General features: G+C 37.8%; 1 protein-coding gene across 1 annotated transcript in view; it reads left to right on the top strand.

Moving 5' to 3' along the window:
* The window catches only part of slc4a10b (solute carrier family 4 member 10b), a 30248-nt gene that overhangs the window by 1493 nt on the left and 9702 nt on the right, over window positions 1-19053 (top strand). The window contains exons 3-8 of the mRNA XM_085373898.1: window positions 5668-5749; window positions 12688-12843; window positions 14371-14509; window positions 14942-15102; window positions 15251-15436; window positions 18184-18272. Of these exons, the coding sequence (XP_085230024.1) occupies window positions 5668-5749; window positions 12688-12843; window positions 14371-14509; window positions 14942-15102; window positions 15251-15436; window positions 18184-18272 (813 nt within the window). The remainder of the gene's footprint in view (window positions 1-5667; window positions 5750-12687; window positions 12844-14370; window positions 14510-14941; window positions 15103-15250; window positions 15437-18183; window positions 18273-19053) is intronic.

The following is a 19053-nucleotide window of genomic DNA, read 5'->3' as shown; positions in this document are numbered from 1 at the left end:
AAAGTTACATTGATTATCATTTGCATTTGATTATCACTATATCATAAGTGAAAGAAGATAACAGGTTCATTCTTGGATCAGCAGAACACTCCAAGAGGATTGAGTGTAACACAATGACCTTGTGGTTTTACTTTATATACATACAAAGCAGAGAGGAGACACTATATAAACCAAGGTTTATCTGCTGTGCAGCATTGATGATGTCACAGCGATAATCTCATGATGACAGAGTGGCGGCACTGTCGATAGATGCTCGATCACAAATTACAGTTGTTTGACACAGCAGAAGGGCATCAGCATTTATCAGACATGGTGTGAAGCTGGGCAGCAGGAGCTCAGCTTCTACACTGTCTTTCATTCAGTCACTACTGATTAAATAGCAGAGGACACTAAGGGAGAGCTCATGCAGTCTGAAAACGAACAGGCACCTTGGTTTTTCAACAATCAGGTAGGCTACAGCTCATGACGCCAGGCATTTATGTTGATGATGTGAACTGTTTTATTGATGTGAAGTTTCTCTCTGCTGAAAACCCAAGTTTGCTGCATGTTTAACAAGGGAAAAAGTGTTTGGTTAGCGAAGAGATTTTTCAGTGTGTCCAGAATCAGTGGAAAAGCCCGATTAAAAACTGGCAAGTGCAACATTTTTTGCAGCTGGGGGATGGATGCAGACCTAAAGTCTGCCAAAAATAAGGGGTCAGAGCTGCAAAACACCTTACGTAGCAGCTCTGGTTAAAAAGTGATTTGGCGCTAATGTGTCCTCTTACAGGATGTTGAAGTTCAAAGCAGAAACATTTAAGGATTACAGTACATTTTGTGCCACATGAAAGCCTGTGCGGTTAATGATATCGCTGCCACTGATGGATTCAAAATTGCCACAGCCATCTGTAGGGATCAGATCCAAGTATGTGCCACATCCTGTGATATCACTTCAGCTGTGTGGTGTGCCAGCAGCCTTTAACATGATTTTACTGGGTGGATGCTGATCATTAGTCTTGAAAGTAGCTGTCTTTGTGCGTGCATTGGGTGTGGTTTCTGGAAAGTAATCAGACTACTATACAACATTGTAACTATTTTTGTTTTTTTAATATTTGCATCTGTTCTTAAGAGCTAAATGCTTCAGGTGTAAAATGTGCTTATAGGAACCAGTCAGTTTATAACTGAAATTGAAGTGATAACAATAGTAATAATATGAATAATAACCTTTAGTTATATAGGACTTTTTAACCTTATTTTACAAGGTGCTTCACATAAGAAACAAAGCAAGCTCAAATAGCCACCTTTAAAACTTCAGATTGTCACATTGACATAGTATTTATTGATCAGATCTTTTTCTCATGTGAGCCCAGCTTCCTTAAAAGGTGACAACAGTATATCAGTGGTTTTTGTGTTTATAGTTTAGCACCCTTTTTAGTCAGTAAACCCATACAAACCACACAAAATAGAGGTTATAGACACATCATAGTGCACTGCTTCAGTGTATACAACAGTCCTACAATGAATAACATATATTGCCATTTATCATTAACATGATGCACATTAATACCATCTCACAGACTAATGTGGCTGGTGTTTTAGTAATAAATGCCGGCTTTTAATCTGAGCAGGATGTTGATCTGTAGCTGTGCATTTGTAGACAGATTAACAGCATCAGCCTCGTGGCTTGGCATGCCCATGTGGCTCTGCAGCTGTAAACAGCAGTGCCCTTCATTATCGTAATATTTAAAGTGGACCACATCAGTCCAGCTCTGAGGTCCTTACACTGGCTGCCTGTCCGTCAGAGGATAGACTTTAAAGTTCTGATGCTGGCCTATAAAGCTCTGAATGGTTTAGGACCAAAATACATCAATGACCTCCTGACCCAGTATGAACCATCCAGATCCCTCAGGTCATCTGGATCCGGTCTTTTATCAGTTCCCAGAGTCAGAACCAGACACGGAGAAGCTGCATTCAGCTTTTATGCTCCTTATATCTGGAACAAACTCCCAGAAAGCCTCAGATCAGCTGAAACACTCAGTTTATTTAAATCCAGGTTGAAGACTCACCTGTTCTCAGCTGCATTTGAATAAAGCACCAAATCCACACTTTAAGCTTAAATTTCAAAACTTACATTTAACTACTGATTTTATCTACTGTTCTGATTTTATCTGTTTTGATTTTATATACTGTTGTTTGTTTGTTTGTTAATTAGTTAGTTAGTTTATTTGCTTGTTTTATTCAATTTTAAATCATGCTTTTTATTTGTTCTTGTTTCTAATGTCTCTGTAAAGCACTTTGAATCACCTTGTTGTTGAATTGTGCTATACAAATAAACTTGCCTTGCCTTGCCTTGCCTTGCTCTGACGGTCTACTGGAGGTTAAGATGGCTCACGGAAAAAGCTGGTATTAAGCTATCAAGACAAAAAATATTGACTGTGTTAATATTGGTGGGTTTTTTTTAAATCAAGAGATTCAAAGCATGTAAAGGAGTTTCAATCTTTTGGTCAATACTGTGACAGGACTAAGAAACACCAACGTAGCAAAGTGCCTACTTCTGATAAGTCAGCATATTTAAATATCAGACCCATGAATGGCAGTGAAATTGTTGCATTCCTCATTATTTTATGTATAAATGTATTTTTTTTAGTGCTTCAATCAAAAAAATTGCTTTAAAGAAATCTGTCTATTTAGATTTTAGTTTAATGTGTCTAAGCCCACTGAATGAATAACCTGCAAAAAACCTTTGTGCTAAACTTCAGGTGTAAAATGTGCTTATAGGAACCAGTCAGTTTATAACTGAAATTGAAGTGATAACAATAGTAATAATATGAATAATAACCTTTAGTTATATAGGACTTTTTAACCTTATTTTACAAGGTGCTTCACATAAGAAACAAAGCAAGCTCAAATAGCCACCTTTAAAACTTCAGATTGTCACATTGACATAGTATTTATTGATCAGATCTTTTTCTCATGTGAGCCCAGCTTCCTTAAAAGGTGACAACAGTATATCAGTGGTTTTTGTGTTTATAGTTTAGCACCCTTTTTAGTCAGTAAACCCATACAAACCACACAAAATAGAGGTTATAGACACATCATAGTGCACTGCTTCAGTGTATACAACATTCCTACAATGAATAACATATATTGCCATTTATCATTAACATGATGCACATTAATACCATCTCACAGACTAATGTGGCTGGTGTTTTAGTAATAAATGCCGGCTTTTAATCTGAGCAGGATGTTGATCTGTAGCTGTGCATTTGTAGACAGATTAACAGCATCAGCCTCGTGGCTTGGCATGCCCATGTGGCTCTGCAGCTGTAAACAGCAGTGCCCTTCATTATCGTAATGCTCTGACGGTCTACTGGAGGTTAAGATGGCTCACGGAAAAAGCTGGTATTAAGCTATCAAGACAAAAATATTGACTGTGTTAATATTGGTGGGTTTTTTTTAAATCAAGAGATTCAAAGCATGTAAAGGAGTTTCAATCTTTTGGTCAATACTGTGACAGGACTAAGAAACACCAACGTAGCAAAGTGCCTACTTCTGATAAGTCAGCATATTTAAATATCAGACCCATGAATGGCAGTGAAATTGTTGCATTCCTCATTATTTTATGTATAAATGTATTTTTTTTAGTGCTTCAATCAAAAAAAATTGCTTTAAAGAAATCTGTCTATTTAGATTTTAGTTTAATGTGTCTAAGCCCACTGAATGAATAACCTGCAAAAAACCTTTGTGCTAAACTTTGGCCTTTATGCTTATAAACACAATAATTATTGAGTTTTTAGGGTGTTGTAGACTTCTGTTACCTGTTACATGGCTCTATTGATTCTGGTATTTTTTGTTAAGATACCCATTCTTGTTGTAGTTTCTGGATGAACGAGTTTGAGAAATGTAACAATCTTTTAAGTGCAAATTCATTTTTTAAAGATTCATTATAATACTTCACAGATTTGTGCATGTATTTAGTTTATTTGGCACATTGACACATGTCAGGAAATATGTGTACTGCCAACTTCCTGTACAAATCTGCATGAAGCACAGGGACAGAAATACCGTTTTATCTCTCCACCCACCATGAAGCTGGAGTGAGCGGGCTTTGTGTTTTGTTGTAGTCAGTGACCTCAGCCTACTCTACATCAAACTTGCCCTTTCTGTCCTGCGCCTTGTTTATGTTGTACCGTGGTTATGCATCCATCAGATGAGCACACAGAGTTCAGCTGTAAGTGCTCATGCTGTTGGTGTTCATCTGTGTAATCCTTCAACGCTTTGAATTTTTTTATAAATCCAAATTCAAATAATATTTTTTAAAGAAAAGGTAAAAGCACTGGGTTTCTATCTGTTCTCATATGACAAATAATGATTTTTGAAGGTTTTCTGAATCCCTTTTACCACCTCCTCACTTCCATTATCTTTCACAAGTATTACATAAGCTTTCACACCACAGACTGCCGGTTTTCTCTGAGATCTGAATCTAATCATCTAAATCCATGTCCAGTATGAATGGTTTTAAACCTGCAGGTTAATAAGACAGGAGGATGTAGGAAATGCTCATTCTTGAAAGGGTCTTAATATGCTATTTTGTGTTTTCTTTCATAATTTTAATATTTAAATTGTTGCTAAGGTTTTTGCTCATATTAAAAGTTTGAAATAATAATGGATATTCAAGTAATCACAGTGAGGTAAATTCTTGGGTTTCAGACTCCTCTAACTGCTCAGTTGCACCATTTTCTGTTTACATTTAACTCTGTATGATGTCAGGAAGAGGCGATATTCCTTAAACAGTCATCTGAAGCACTCAGCTATGGCAGAAACATCCCCACCCATCTGCTGTTCAAGACTTAAATTTTCAAGTGGCAGCCAATTAAAAGAAAAGCCGGATTGAAGGGAAAGGTGAGGGAGAGTGTAGCTTGATTCAGAGGAGGAGGAACTGAGGGTCAACAGGGAACTATGTAAAGCTACTTTAGTAAGGTATAAGACTAAAAGTGTAATTGAGCATAATTTAATTTTTGAGCAGTCCTTAAGTTACCTAACCTCTTCATTTGTAATTGTTATTGCAGGACTCGGGGTTTTTAAACTTGTATCTACTCATAAAACTGTTCTTGCTGCAATAAAAAAACAAACAAACAAATATAATATCTTAACAAAGAGAGGGTAATTTATTTGGAATGTGCGAAGTATTGTTATAAGACATTGAACAACGGATAAACTATGAACTGTAATGTGCTTCGTTAACATAAACAACCAGTTAGGAGGAATGCTTACTTGATCAAATTAAATCAAACAGTGATTCTCCCTTTGAACTCAGTTCCAAGTCACCACAAAGGAGACATCTTGAACAAAAGTAAAACTTTCTTTGTGGGTGGGTAAATTATTGTTCGCATTGTGAGAAGCTTTCTGTTTGGACTAAGATCATACTCTTTCCTTTCCAAGATAAAAAAGTGCAATTAGTTTCCATGGCAGCTGCACCGTTCAGTTGGATAATGTGTTTGTTCATAATGTTCTGCAAGGGAGCACCAGGTCAACAAACATTTTATTTCATGCTATGTTGAGTCGGGATACGCCGGCATATTGCAGGATGATGTTTCTTCCAGTTGTTGGTGTAACACTGTATGAGTGTGCTTTAGAATGATGTTCATAATGCTGAATTTGTATTTGTGCATGCATTTGCGTGTCTAACAGAGAAATGACGATGAAGTGGTGGTGGACAGAGGAGGAACGCGGTCCGAGCAGAGAACCAACTTTGAGCAAGAAGATCTTGAAGGTACGTGGATGTACACAATGTGCTGGGAAATACCAAAAGTGTCAAAGAGTGAAAAGGCTTCTGCAGCTGAGACCGCCTACTCTGTCCTCCCAACTGCTGCTTTCCTCTTGACAGCTTTTTTACAGTTAAAAGATAAGAGCAGAGTGGGAGGCAGAAACTGTGGGTGAGCTGAGTTTGCATCAGAAATTTCACAATTGCCCAAAAACACGGACAATCGAAACAAAGACAAAAACTGTGGGATCTCTGGGCCACTAAAGGCCAGGAGCAAGCACCGTCTATATCTGCAGAAACAGATGATCAAAACGTTACAGATTCTCTTTTCTGTGAAAGTGAATTACAATTAGCAGGTTGGAGCTTAAAAATCTATTTTGTTTAGCACGTTATCACAGTTATTTTTGACATATATATATTGGTAAACGGGAGTATTCTCTTTTATTTGTGTGTTTTATGTTAAAACAGCACATACACACTTAATGTAGAAGTATTCTTTCAATATATAAATAATAGTAAAAATAATTACACTCTTTCTTTAAATATACATTTCTATGAAACCAAAGTGGAATATAAAATCAAAAATAAACTGAACTGAAAAACAGTTTGATGTTACTGTAAAGTGCTTCAGAACAACAATATTCATAACAGAATAGCTTAATTAATTACTTGTGTTTTTCATATATGTAGCATCTAGGAATAGCTTCAACAGTCATTCCAGAGCACACTGTATATACATGCAACCCTGTGTTGTTCTGCAGTGAACTGAGTGGGCTGACTCGAGTACAAACACAGACTCTCTCTATCTCTTTCTCTCCTCTACTGTCTCGCTCTCCATGATTGCTGTTTTATACTTCCACAAGGAGATACAACATTTACTGCATTTACACTTATTTTCAGTGTTTATGCCTGACAATTTTCAGAAACATTAAAAAAAGGAACCTAAGTAAAATTGGTACCTAACTCTGGGGGTGAACCAATGTTGTGTCTACACATAATAGACAACTTAGTAAAGAACCAGTTTGAAATAGTATCTTTAGGCATTTTGTCACAAAAACAAATCAGTTGTTTAAATTTCTTTAGCTGAATCTATAAAAAGTGCCAAAGATAACAAAGTTTGACATATAAAATAGTGTTTTTGTGCATGATTCCCCAAATACTATTAAAGCTATAAAACATAAAAAACTTGGCATATCTTGGGATAGTGTGCAGTGTTTCTTTAAAAAATCTGAAAAAACTGGAGAAATGGAAGACAACAGGGGGAGGCCTAAAAATGATCTAGAGCCGTATCTGAGAATCATGACCAAAAAATGCAGCAAAGACCGACAACAGACCTCAGAGACTGATCTGGCCTTTCAGTTGGTCCATTTAATGTTCAGAAGTGGTCTCACTGGAAGGGTATAGCTGTCAAGAATCCATTCTTAAGGAAGAGAAACAGGCAGAAAAGACCAAGGAATGTTAAATTACACAAGAATTGGTCTTAAAATCAGTGTAACAGGTCTTGTGAATTGAATTTTTGGTTCAAATCATCATTAGTATGTGCAGGGGAGGTCATAATAGGCATCTGTAAAACATGTTGAAGGCACTCTCAAAGTTTAGAGCTACATTTTCAGCCAGTTGAGTTGGGGATCTCGTTAAAAATACTGAAATTATAAATGTGGAAAAGTGCTGTCAAAGTTTGCAGACTTTGATCCACCATGCAGCAACATCAGGAAAGCATCTGATTAACAGCATGAAAATGGTCTCAAACGCACTGCCAGTACAGTACAAGCATACCTGGACAGAAAAACACTGTGGAACACCATCAGTCATGGATTGGCCTCCCCAGAGCCTGAACCTCAATATTGCTGAAGCAGTGTAGGATCATCTTGACAGAGAACAGAACCAATGGCAATCAACATTGAAAGAAAAGCTTTGAAATGTCTGTTGAAATACTTCACACTTAAACACCTGGAAGAGTTCTGAGGTTATCTAACCAGTTGCTCTGTTAGATTAAAACAGAGAGGTGATCACGCTTTTGCAGCACAGCACTACATCTATGGAATAATCTACCACTACACTACACATCTGCACTGCTCAGACACATTTAAATCTTTTTAATTAATTAATTAATTAATTAATTAATTAATTAATTAATTTTTTAGCATTTGTGACTTTATTGGATAGTGTAGCAGTGAAAATAGACAGAACACTGGGGAAAGACACACTACGAAGGGCCACGAGTCGGACATGACTCCCTGCGGCTGCACTCGGGACATATACAGTGGGATGCAAAAGTTTGGGCAAACTTGTTAATAGTCATTATTTTCCTGTATAAATCGTTGGTTGTTACAATAAAAATGTCAGTTAAATATATCATATAGGAGACACACACAGTGATATCTGAGAAGTGAAATGAAGTTTATTGGATTTACAGAAAGTGCGCAATAATTATTTAAACAAAATCAGGCACGGGCATAAATTTGGGCACTGTTGTCATTTTATTGATTCCAAAACCTTTAGAACTAATTATTGGAACTAAAATCGGCTTGGTAAGCTCAGTGACCCCTGACCTACATACACAGGTGAATCCAATAATGAGAAAGAGTATTTAAGGGGGTCAATTGTAAGTTTCCCTGCTCTTTTAATTTTCTCTGAAGAGTAGCAACATGGGGGTTTCAAAACAACTCTCAAATAAACTGAAGACAAAGATTGTTCACCATCATGGTTTAGGGGAAGGATACAGAAAGCTGTCTCAGAGATGTAAGCTGTCTGTTTCCACAGTTAGGAACATATTGAGAAAATGGAAGACCACAGGCTCAGTTCAAGTTAAGGCTCGAAGTGGCAGACCAAGAAAAATCTCGGATAGACAGAAGCGACGAATGGTGAGAACAGTCAGAGTCAACCCACAGATCAGCACCAAAGACCTACACCTACAACATCCTCTTGCAGCAGATGGAGTCACTGTGCATCGTTCAACCATTCGGCGCACTTTACACAGAGAGTGATGCAGAGGAAGCCTTTTCTCCGCCCACAGCACAAACAGAGTCGCTTGAGGTATGCTAAAGCACATTTGGACAAGCCAGCTTTATTCTGGAATAAGGTGCTGTGGACTGATGAAGCGAAAATTGAGTTATTTGGGCATAACAAGGGGCGTTATGCATGGAGGAAAAAGACCACAGCATTCCAAGAAAAACACCTGCTACCTACAGTAAAATATGGTGGTGGTTCTATATGCTGTGGGGCTGTGTGGCCAGTGCAGGGACTGGGAATCTTGTCAAAGTTGAGGGACACATGGATTCCACTCAGTATCAGCAGATTCTGGAGACCAATGTCCAGGAATCAGTGACAAAGCTGAAGCTGCGCTGGGTCTGGATCTTTCAACAAGACAACGCCCCGAAACACTGCTCAAAATCCACTAAGGCATTCATGCAGAGGAACAAGTTCAACGTTCTGGAATGGCCATCTCAGTCCCCAGACCTGAATATTACTGAAGATCTGTGGTGTGAGTTAAAGAGAGCTGTCCATGCTCGGAAGCCATCCAACCTGAATGAACCGGAGATGTTTTGTAAATAAGAATGGTCCAAAATACCTTCAACCACAATCCAGACTCTCATTGGAACCTACAGGAAGCGTTTAGAGGCTGTAATTTCTGCAAAAGGCGGATCTACCAAATATTTCTTTTTTTGTGGTGCCCAAATTTATGCACCTGCCTGATTTTGTTTAAATAATTATTGCACACTTTCTGTAAATCCAATAAACTTAGTTTCACTTCTCAAATATCACTGTGTGTGTCTCCTATATGATATATTTAATGGACATTTTTTAATGTAACAACCAAAAATTTATACAGGAAAATAATGACTATTAACAAGGTTGCCCAAACTTTTGCATCCCACTGTAGCATGCAACCTGCTCACCCACTGAACTAAACTGGCACCCACATGTAAATCTTATTATTATTTTAATTTATTATCTTTTGTATATATTGGATTTCACCAACTTAAAAAAAGTGCTATATAAATACATTTGACCTACAGGTAGCCTGATGAACGATTCCTGAAGACTATTTAAATAAAATACAACAAAGGTGGCTGTAAAATGATTGAACTTCAAGCTTGTTAGAAACAAAATTCTGTTTTTGTTTTATATACTGTCCATTTATGGTTACATGGTACAATTTTCACAGCAAACTATAAAGAAAAGAGGTGTAGCTGTAAGCAGGACGGTACATATACTGTACAGTACAATCATTGGATTACTTTGAAATGTACTGTTGTAATTTTATTGCAAAATAAATAATGCAATATATTGCACCGTATGCTAAAATGGACCAGGTCACAATATTTATAGTCATCTATATTTATCAGTGGAATTAATATGCATTTTACGTACTAGAGTATTACAAATCCACCAACCAAAAAAACTTTTCCATTAATTTATTACAGTTTTATTGTTTTGTTTTTTAAAATGGTCATTATTATTATTATTATTATTATTATTATTATTATTATTATTATTATTATTATTATTATTATTTTAATGTAACCCTTGTTTCTTCTTCCTTTGTTTAACTAAGAAAATTGGCAACCTGGCAAATTGTTTCCATAATGAACATGTAGCTGAATAATCTTTGACAGTGTAGTTATAATTTTGATGCACATTTTCCCCCTCAAATCTAAGAAGGGCCTATTATCACTTAAAAATAATCTGATTATATAATCCTGTCTAGTTTGAAATCTGATTATATAACCTGCTACCACTCAGGCTTGGTTAGCATTTAAAAGATAAAAAAGAAAGCAGACATGAATCAACAGTGAGGCATCACAAATTCACAGAGGGCCCAGTATCACCAGGTATTACCTCATTACTAGGTAACTGCAAGAAAACATATAACACAAAGTCAGAAAGTTATAGAAATACATTTAACTGATTTAGAAGACTCTCATACTACCTCATGCTCTCTGTGTTCCCTGATAATTCACTGTAAGTAACAAATATATAAACAAAATAATAATAACGACAGCCTAACATTTCTTCTTAAAGTATTCTCAGTTATATAATTAATGCCATTTAAATAATTTTTAGTATTTATTTTTGTTATTGTTTTGCAAAGTTACATTTAATTTTTGCATTTTACAAAATGAAAGTGAAAAAGGCAAAACCTGCAGCTTTTATCCAAAATACAGTCTACATTATTGTTTGACTAACTTGAAATGGGCACTCCACCCTTTTCCAACTGAGAACCATTGCCTCAGACATCGACTCAGGTGCTAATTCTCAACCCATCTGCTTCACACCCAGCTTCAAATCACGCCAGTGCAAGCTGGAAGTCATCACTCATTGAAGTCAACAAAACCAGATCCTTAGGCCGCCAAACCTTTAACCCTCCACGCCTCGACTCAATGCAAACCAAAATCTTACTGCAGTTATACAGATACTAGAAACCACTAAAAACAGGTGAAGCTAATCAGACACAAGATTCAGTTCTAGCACTCAGTTTGCCTCCTGCTATGATCAGGGGCATGCTGACATGTTACAGGAGGAGCAAACAGTCGATACCTTCCCATCTGTCATTAAGGAGTAAAGGGAATACATTTTTACAGTACACCTGGAAAAAATATATACTAAAGCAGAAGCAGAAGAAATAAGAAGTAACAGGCATACAGTATACTTGCTTTAATATTCACAACTCTGTTTAAGCTAATTTAGACACAGATTCATTCTGGTTCATGTATCATTAATGACTTAACTGCTTGTCGAGTTAGGTAACGTTTTTATGTACCAAGTATGACATTAGCGCATTACATAATAGTTACACAGAAATCTGCAGGCGCCTGAAGAGATCACGATGAACTGGGCTGAAATAATAATTAATAATACATCAGATAAGGAAGGCTTTTCCATTTAAGTGTCACTGGATTATTGTGGTTTTTCTGCAATCTGTGGATGAAAAGAACTATCTGCTGTTAAATATCTGATGACTAAATGTTTGAGCAAAAAGGTCAAAGAAAAATAATCTTCTCAAACCACAGTTTCTTTTTAAAAATTGTTAAACACAAACAGACACTGCTGATTGCAGTTTTACACCAATGTAGCGATTGTGTCCAATCTGTGGAAGTGCGTCTGGTTGTGCTTTTTAGTATTCTGGTAGTCAACCGGCTGTGTGCAGGCAGGAGAAGGACCCAAAAGCAAACTATTGGAAACAGGGCTTAAACTCAAAATACAGCTTTATTTGCTGAGTGGGAAAAAGGCGATACACAACAATACAAAACTAAACCGGGAAATACTAATTCACACAGGAAACACAGTGAGGTCACACAGCTATGAGGGAGGACACAACACAGCACTGAGGGAGACTCTGACATGAATACACAGAAAGATAAAGAGGGACCTGGGAGCACACGGGGAACACGGCTGACACGAATAATCATAACGAGATAGGGGAAGCTATACTGAACAGAATGAACATGAAAACATGGGACCTTCACGATAAAACACGAAAGATGATGTGGGAGTGGAGGAGAGGCAGACGAGAGGGAGCGAGGGAACACGAGGGAACACGAGGGAACACGAGGGAGAGCACAGACGTGACGGGCTGGGGAAACATGATGGAATAAAACACAATGAGGGGAAACAAAACACAAGGACTCACACAACTCAAAACATCAGACTGTAAACATGCTTTTAAATTTAGACTATTTAGGATGGAAGCCACGAGTCGCCGTTGACCTTTTTGGTGCTTCATTTTTCATTTTTCAGGCTTGGAAGTTGCCCCTTGCTGACCCCGAGTTAATGCTCAGTGTGGCCTGGCGGCAGTAGCCATTACGTGATTACATCTTATCTGTCTGAACCATGCGTTCGAATAAAATAAAAATACGCAGGATGAATGGATTAACACACAGAAGTAGCATTTAACCTGGGCAGAGTGAGTGTATTTTATAGTCTTTAATCATGTTTGTACCCAGGTCACAGGACTCTCTACATTGGGGTCCACGTCCCTTTGGGCAGTACCAGACACCGCAGCCATCGCCGGCACCGCCACCATGGAAACAAGTACAGCAGGAGGCGAAGCAAGGAGCGAGTCCGCACCTTGGTGGAGGGTAGAGAGTCTCCGATTTATGGTACAGACATTATTGCTTTAACCCTTGGTAGTACCTAAAAAACGTACCCCTTATGAGGTCCTAGAGCCAAAAATCGACCACGCCATAAAAAGTGCTATAAAAAGATTATACATTAATATTTTATTCCACTTTAAATTAGCCAATCTTTCAGACCTACTTCTCCTTGAAATATTCATGTCAAGTTTTAATTACATTTCGCGGATTTTAACCCTTTATATCCCGGTTTTGTCACATGAGCGCACGGCCGTTTTTGGCGAAAAAAATGAAAAAATGAAATATTTTCCATAAAATACATTTGAAAGTTATATTTTATTGTACTTTTAATTAGGCCTTTGGGTGGACCAAAGATTGATACCAACAGTCATTTCGATCGCCTTTTATTTTTTTTGCAGGAGCGCATTTCATAAAATGCACACACTATCGGTCCCAATCGACCACGCCCAAAAAAGTGCTATAAAAAATTTATATATTAATATTTTATTCCACTTTAAATTAGCCAATCTTTTAGACCTACTTCTCCTTGAAATATTCATGTCAAGTTTTAATTACATTTCGCGGATTTTAACCCTTTATATCCCGGTTTCGTCACATGAGCGCACTGCTTTTTTGCCCCAAAAAACATAAAACTTGAATATTTTCCAAAAAAACCATTTGAGGTAATATTCAATTGTTATTATAATTAGGCCTTTAGATGGACTAAAGATCAGCACCAAAATTAATTTCGATCAACTTACAATTTTCTTTTCCGAAGCGAATTATGTCCTCCAGGCGGTCCCTCGTCGTTGTCTAACCCGGGATCCATGCCTCCTCCCGGGTAACGTGCAGACGATTGCTCCGGTCATGTTTCGTCGGACGCCTTTCACCAGCACACACGTCGATACCACGTGACAACAAATACGTCATTTCCGGTTGAGTCAAAAAAAAAATTCCCGCTTGAGTGACCCTGGGACTGAGACATCGCTCCAGACGATCGGCGGGGGAATCCTGTTTTCCAAGCCGCGATCGAATCCTGATTTCCGGGTAGTGTTTTACGGCGGCTCGCTGATTTCGAGCCCCGGGTCAAATGTGAAGCAAGGGAGCCACCCGGTGGCCAAATAAAAAAATTACAATTCTAAGGCCTTGAGTCCAGAATGAAAACGAAACCTAAGCCATCACACAGATATTAACGGTAATAATTGTGCAGTGAAAAATAGCGAAAAATAGCGTTTATAAAGGGTTTCAATGGGGCGATTTATGGCTCTAGGACCTCATGTGGATGGCGGTTTTTAGCTTAGCCACCTTAAGCTAATCGAATAAACGGAGACGGCAATTCTAAAGAAAAATGAAAAAAAAAAGGGTTGGAAGGTTTGGCTATATTCTATTCAACACAGTGAAAATGGCCTAATATTAAAAAACGCTGTGGATGATAAATGGCCGTAGGTACTACCAAGGGTTAAAGCAGCTAGTTATTACTTTGTAATAACCATAGGATCTTGGCTACAGTTAATCTCAGTTTGTACCAATTATTTGAATCCACTGCGTTTCTAGATACTCCGTCCCAAAGAGTGCAGTTCTTGCTGGGTACAGAGGATGATGATGAGGAGCACATTCCTCATGATCTCTTCACGGAGATGGATGAGATCTGTGTGAGGGAAGGAGAGGATTCGGAGTGGAGGGAAAGTGCCAGGTACTGTCAACATGGACACATTATCTACAAGGTCCTCGCTGAAAGCTCTGATTAAAAATATCCACTTACACTGATGTTTTTGTGTTCACTAAATTAAGTAACTGCAATTCATAGCTGCAATTGTGGCGCATTTTTAAATTCATTTATGTCTGCAATGGTTGTTGATGTTAAGATGTCTTTTCTTGTATGTATCAAAGATTATGGATCTCTGTTGACATGGTAAATCTGACATGTTATTTAAAGAGATATACACTAAAGAAAAGCAGTAAAGAAGGAGACTAAAAAAGTACATTTTAGAGAGAAATATATGACTTATACGTGAGCAGAGAGGGACCTAGAATGAATAAGTGTTGTTACTGCAGCTAGAACAGATGGCCTGCCAGTTTGTGGTCTGTTGGCCTCTCCTGACAGGAACTCAAATTCCTGTTGCAGGTGGCTGAAGTTTGAGGAGGATGTTGAGGATGGAGGGGAACGATGGAGCAAGCCCTACGTAGCAACGCTGTCTCTTCACAGTTTGTTTGAGCTGCGCTGCTGCATTATCAACAGCACCGTGCTGCTCGATATGAGGGCAAGTACCATTGAAGAGATTGCAGGTAATGACTTGAATTCTGTTTTCAAGAAATTTTACTTTTTGGGAAAATTTGTAACTATTTTCAATGTATAAATATGGGTTTATTAATCATTTGCTCAAGATTTAAGTGCAAGAAACTGAATGCATCAGCTTGCGTTTGTCTATCTTAGACATGGTCTTAGACCACCAGGAGTTGTACTCACCACTGGGAGATGAGCTCAGAAAGAAAGTGCGTGAAACACTACTGAAGCAGCACCATCACCAGAACCAGAAGAAGCTGGCTAATCGCCTGCCACTTGTACGCTCCATCGCTGACATTGGCCGGAAAACATCTGAGCTTCATCTGGATAAAAATGGTGAGAAAACCTAAGCATCTGTCTCCTATAAAATAATATTCTAAAAAGAAAGAATCACTCTTTAGTTAAAGTGGTCACAACATGTTGCCTTATACCAACTGTTGGAAGTGTTCTAGTGTGTATAATTTGTGAATGCGCAATATGTGTATGTGTCTTTAATACATATGGTCTTAACTTGTGCATATTTCCATCTTTTGCTCATTCCTCATTCTGTCCACAATCTGCCCACCCACCTGCCACAGCCCCACTCAAGTGAACAGGTGCTGGTTTATACACTATGCCCTTGCCCCTTTACTAGCTTTTACTCAAAAAACACATTGCAGAGAGGCTTCTTGTGATTTATGTTGGCAACTCTCATGACTGGCAACTCAAAATAGATAATTTTGGTAGACAGAAACAGTTAAGTTAAAGAGAAGATTGAAAAGAAAATGTTTAATAGGCTGTATAAAAAATGTTAATATTGGTCTTCATGGTGCAAAAACTATTTGATTGAATTTTGGGCTGAATTTAGTAACTGGAAGCTCTATTTTCCACTATCTTTGCCAGCTACATTTTATAAGCTTAAGGTTTGCCAGAATCCCAGATCACTAAATTAGTTACAGAACAAACCAAACTGTTTGTTCAAAGATTTTCTCATTTGAGGGTGTTCTCAGTGTTGTTTTATTTTAACAGGCCGTTTTAAAGCAACAATCTGAGATAAGCTCCACGTCATGTATTGTGAGTGTATTAGACACTATAATTAGTGTTAATTTTTGACCCTGCTGTTTAATGAATACAGAAATTAGGCCAAACCTGTCAGGCAGCTTGGCAGTGATCACGTTGATGAGCATGGATTTTTTTAGACAGCAACACTGCTGAAATTCATTTTTTAAATCAATAATTGCTCCAGAAAGTTGTACTTATCTCTGTGTGATCATCCTCATTTGCCTTTATTTAATGAAATTAATCAGCTACTAAGTGTAGGTGACCACGGAGCGTAATGAAACTAGTTACAAAGCAGTTCATTAATAGATATCCAACTGAACAATAAAACAGAAGTAATTCAGCTTTTAACAATTTATTGAATAATTAATATTTGCATTCAAATACTTCATCATTTACTAAGTTTTGTTCAGATTTTATGTTTTCAGTTAAAGTATAAACTCAGATGGTCGCCATCATTAGCTGTTCAGTTTTTCGTTAACATGTGGCAGCAACAGACATGATTGACATGTTGAAGTTCAAAACAAGCATCAGAATGAGAGAGAAAGACAATTTAAGTGACTTTGAATGTGACAATAATAAGATTGATACCAGATGGGCTGGTCTGAGTGTTTCTGAAACTGCTGATGTACTGGGATTTTTCCACACAAATATCTAACGCCTTTACAGAGTGTGAAAGAGAGAAAATATCCATATCCTGTCTTCTTGTTGAGCTGCTCTGAGTTGCTCTGAAGGCAACAGTAAGTCAAATGATCACTTGTTACAACCAGGTATGCAGAAGAGCATGTCTGAATACAAAAAATATGTCAGCCCTTGAAGCAGATAAACTGCAGCAGCAGAAAACCACATCGAGTGCCACTCCTGTTATCTAAAAACAGGAAAGCAGGGCCAGAATTTACACATACTCACCAAAATTAGACAATAGAAGACTGGAAAATGGTCTGCTATGAGGACTTTGACCTCTGCTGCGACATACAGATGGCAGAGGGAGAATTTGACATTAACAATATGAAAGCATAGCTCCATCCTGCTTTTTATCAGTGGTTCAAAAATCGCTGCTGTTGGTGGTGTAATGGTGTGGAGGATATTTTCTGGTTTTGACTTTATGCCCTCTGGTATCTGGTCATTGTTAAATGCCACAGACTACCTGAGTATTGTTACTGACTGTGTCCATTGTCTTTATGACATGGTGACGGTTGGTCACTATGTCACCAAGCTAAAATAAACTTAAATTGGGTTCTTGAAGATGACACAGAGTTTATTGTACTCAAATGACCTCCACAGTCACTAATCACAATCCAACAGAGAACCTTTTTGAATGTGGTGGAACAGGAGAATCTCATCATGGATGGACAACAGTAACTGTGTGACGATATCATATCAATATCAACCAAAATCTTGGCATAATATTACCAGCAATTTGTTGAAACTATGCCACGATACTGTAGTATTTAAGGCAAAATGGGATCCTGTCTAAGCACGGTGGCACGGTGGTTAGCACTGTTGCCGCACAGCAAGAAGGTCCTGAGTTTAATTCCACCATCATGCCAGGGTCTTTCTGTGTGGAGTTTGCATGTTCTCCCCGTGTTTGCGTGGTTCTCTCCGGGTACTCCGGCTTCCTCCCACTGTCCAAAGACATGCACTTAGTGGGGATAGGTTAATTGGTCAATCCAAATTGCCACTAGGTGTGAATGTGCGAGTGAATGTGAGTGCGAATGGTTGTCTGTCTCTGTGTGTTGGCCCTGCGACAGACTGGCGACCTGTCCAGGGTGTACCCCGCCTCTCGCCCTATAACAGCTGGGATAGGCTCCAGCGACCCTGAAAAGGATAAGTGGACGCGAATGGATGGATGGATGGGATCCTGTCTAGTACTAGCAAGGTGTACCTAATGAAGAGAATGCAAATTGTTAGCTTCTGCTTTTATTCCCCCCCCCAAAAAAAACCAAAAAAACCCCCCCAAAAACCCCCCAAATCTATGACACTTATAGATAAAATTAATTCATGTGTATTTTGAGCTAATTAAATATCTGGTCTGGACTGTACAGGTCAGCTGACCGCCTCCCAGTCTCAGTTAGCAGTTCAAGATGGAAAAGGGGATATCAGTAGAGATAACAGCTCTGTGGACTTCAGCAAGGTATGGTACACAATTTATACAGGTGCAGGCATAGTGTGTGTAGTATATGTGCAAAAGCCTAGAAGGTATATATATTGCTCTATGTATGCTATATACAATACATTTATATAAAAAAATGCCAATTCTTCAAAATATTATACATTTTCATATGTAGACTACTCAACATATAAAGAATAAAAACACGCATTAGTGTGCCAGTAAAATGTTTGCATCATAAATGTATTTAATGCTTGAAATAGTAATTGCAAATAACAATGACAATAAAAATAACAATAAAAAGATACTTCTTGGAAATCCAGTGTGAATATAAGCATATACATAACACTATCAGATATGAGAAAAAGAGTGTGTCATACCAGACTCTGAGCAGACTATTACTTTATTGTGTGTCATTGTTGGCATTTTAATGGAAAGGTAATCTAGTAAGGGATTAGGATTATAACCCTGTTAAGTATATAAAAAAAGACTGTCACCACAGATAATAACCACAACCACACACACCAATGATCGAAATAAAATCCTCACTGAAACCATTTGCATAATGTTTATGAGTTTAGCCTGTTGTCTAGGTCAGTGAATTAACTGCTTCATGTGCTTTGCCAGGAACACTGGGACAGTTATAAAATGCACTGTGCTTTTATAATGGTTGAGATAAACAAACAAAAATCATTCACAGTAGAATTTTTCTTATAAAATAATACACATATGTTTTCCAACTGCAGGTTATAATTTACTTTAAATACAAAGAATAATTATTTCTCTAGTATAAAACTTCTAAAAA

The sequence above is a fragment of the Diplotaxodon limnothrissa genome, linkage group LG16, assembly GCF_057381915.1.
Source record: "Diplotaxodon limnothrissa isolate DT_005_m linkage group LG16, D_limnothrissa_male_GT1.1, whole genome shotgun sequence".
NCBI classification, from domain to species: domain Eukaryota; kingdom Metazoa; phylum Chordata; class Actinopteri; order Cichliformes; family Cichlidae; genus Diplotaxodon; species Diplotaxodon limnothrissa.
Note: the sequence above shows the minus strand (reverse complement) of the source record. Positions and strands in the feature narration are given on the sequence as shown.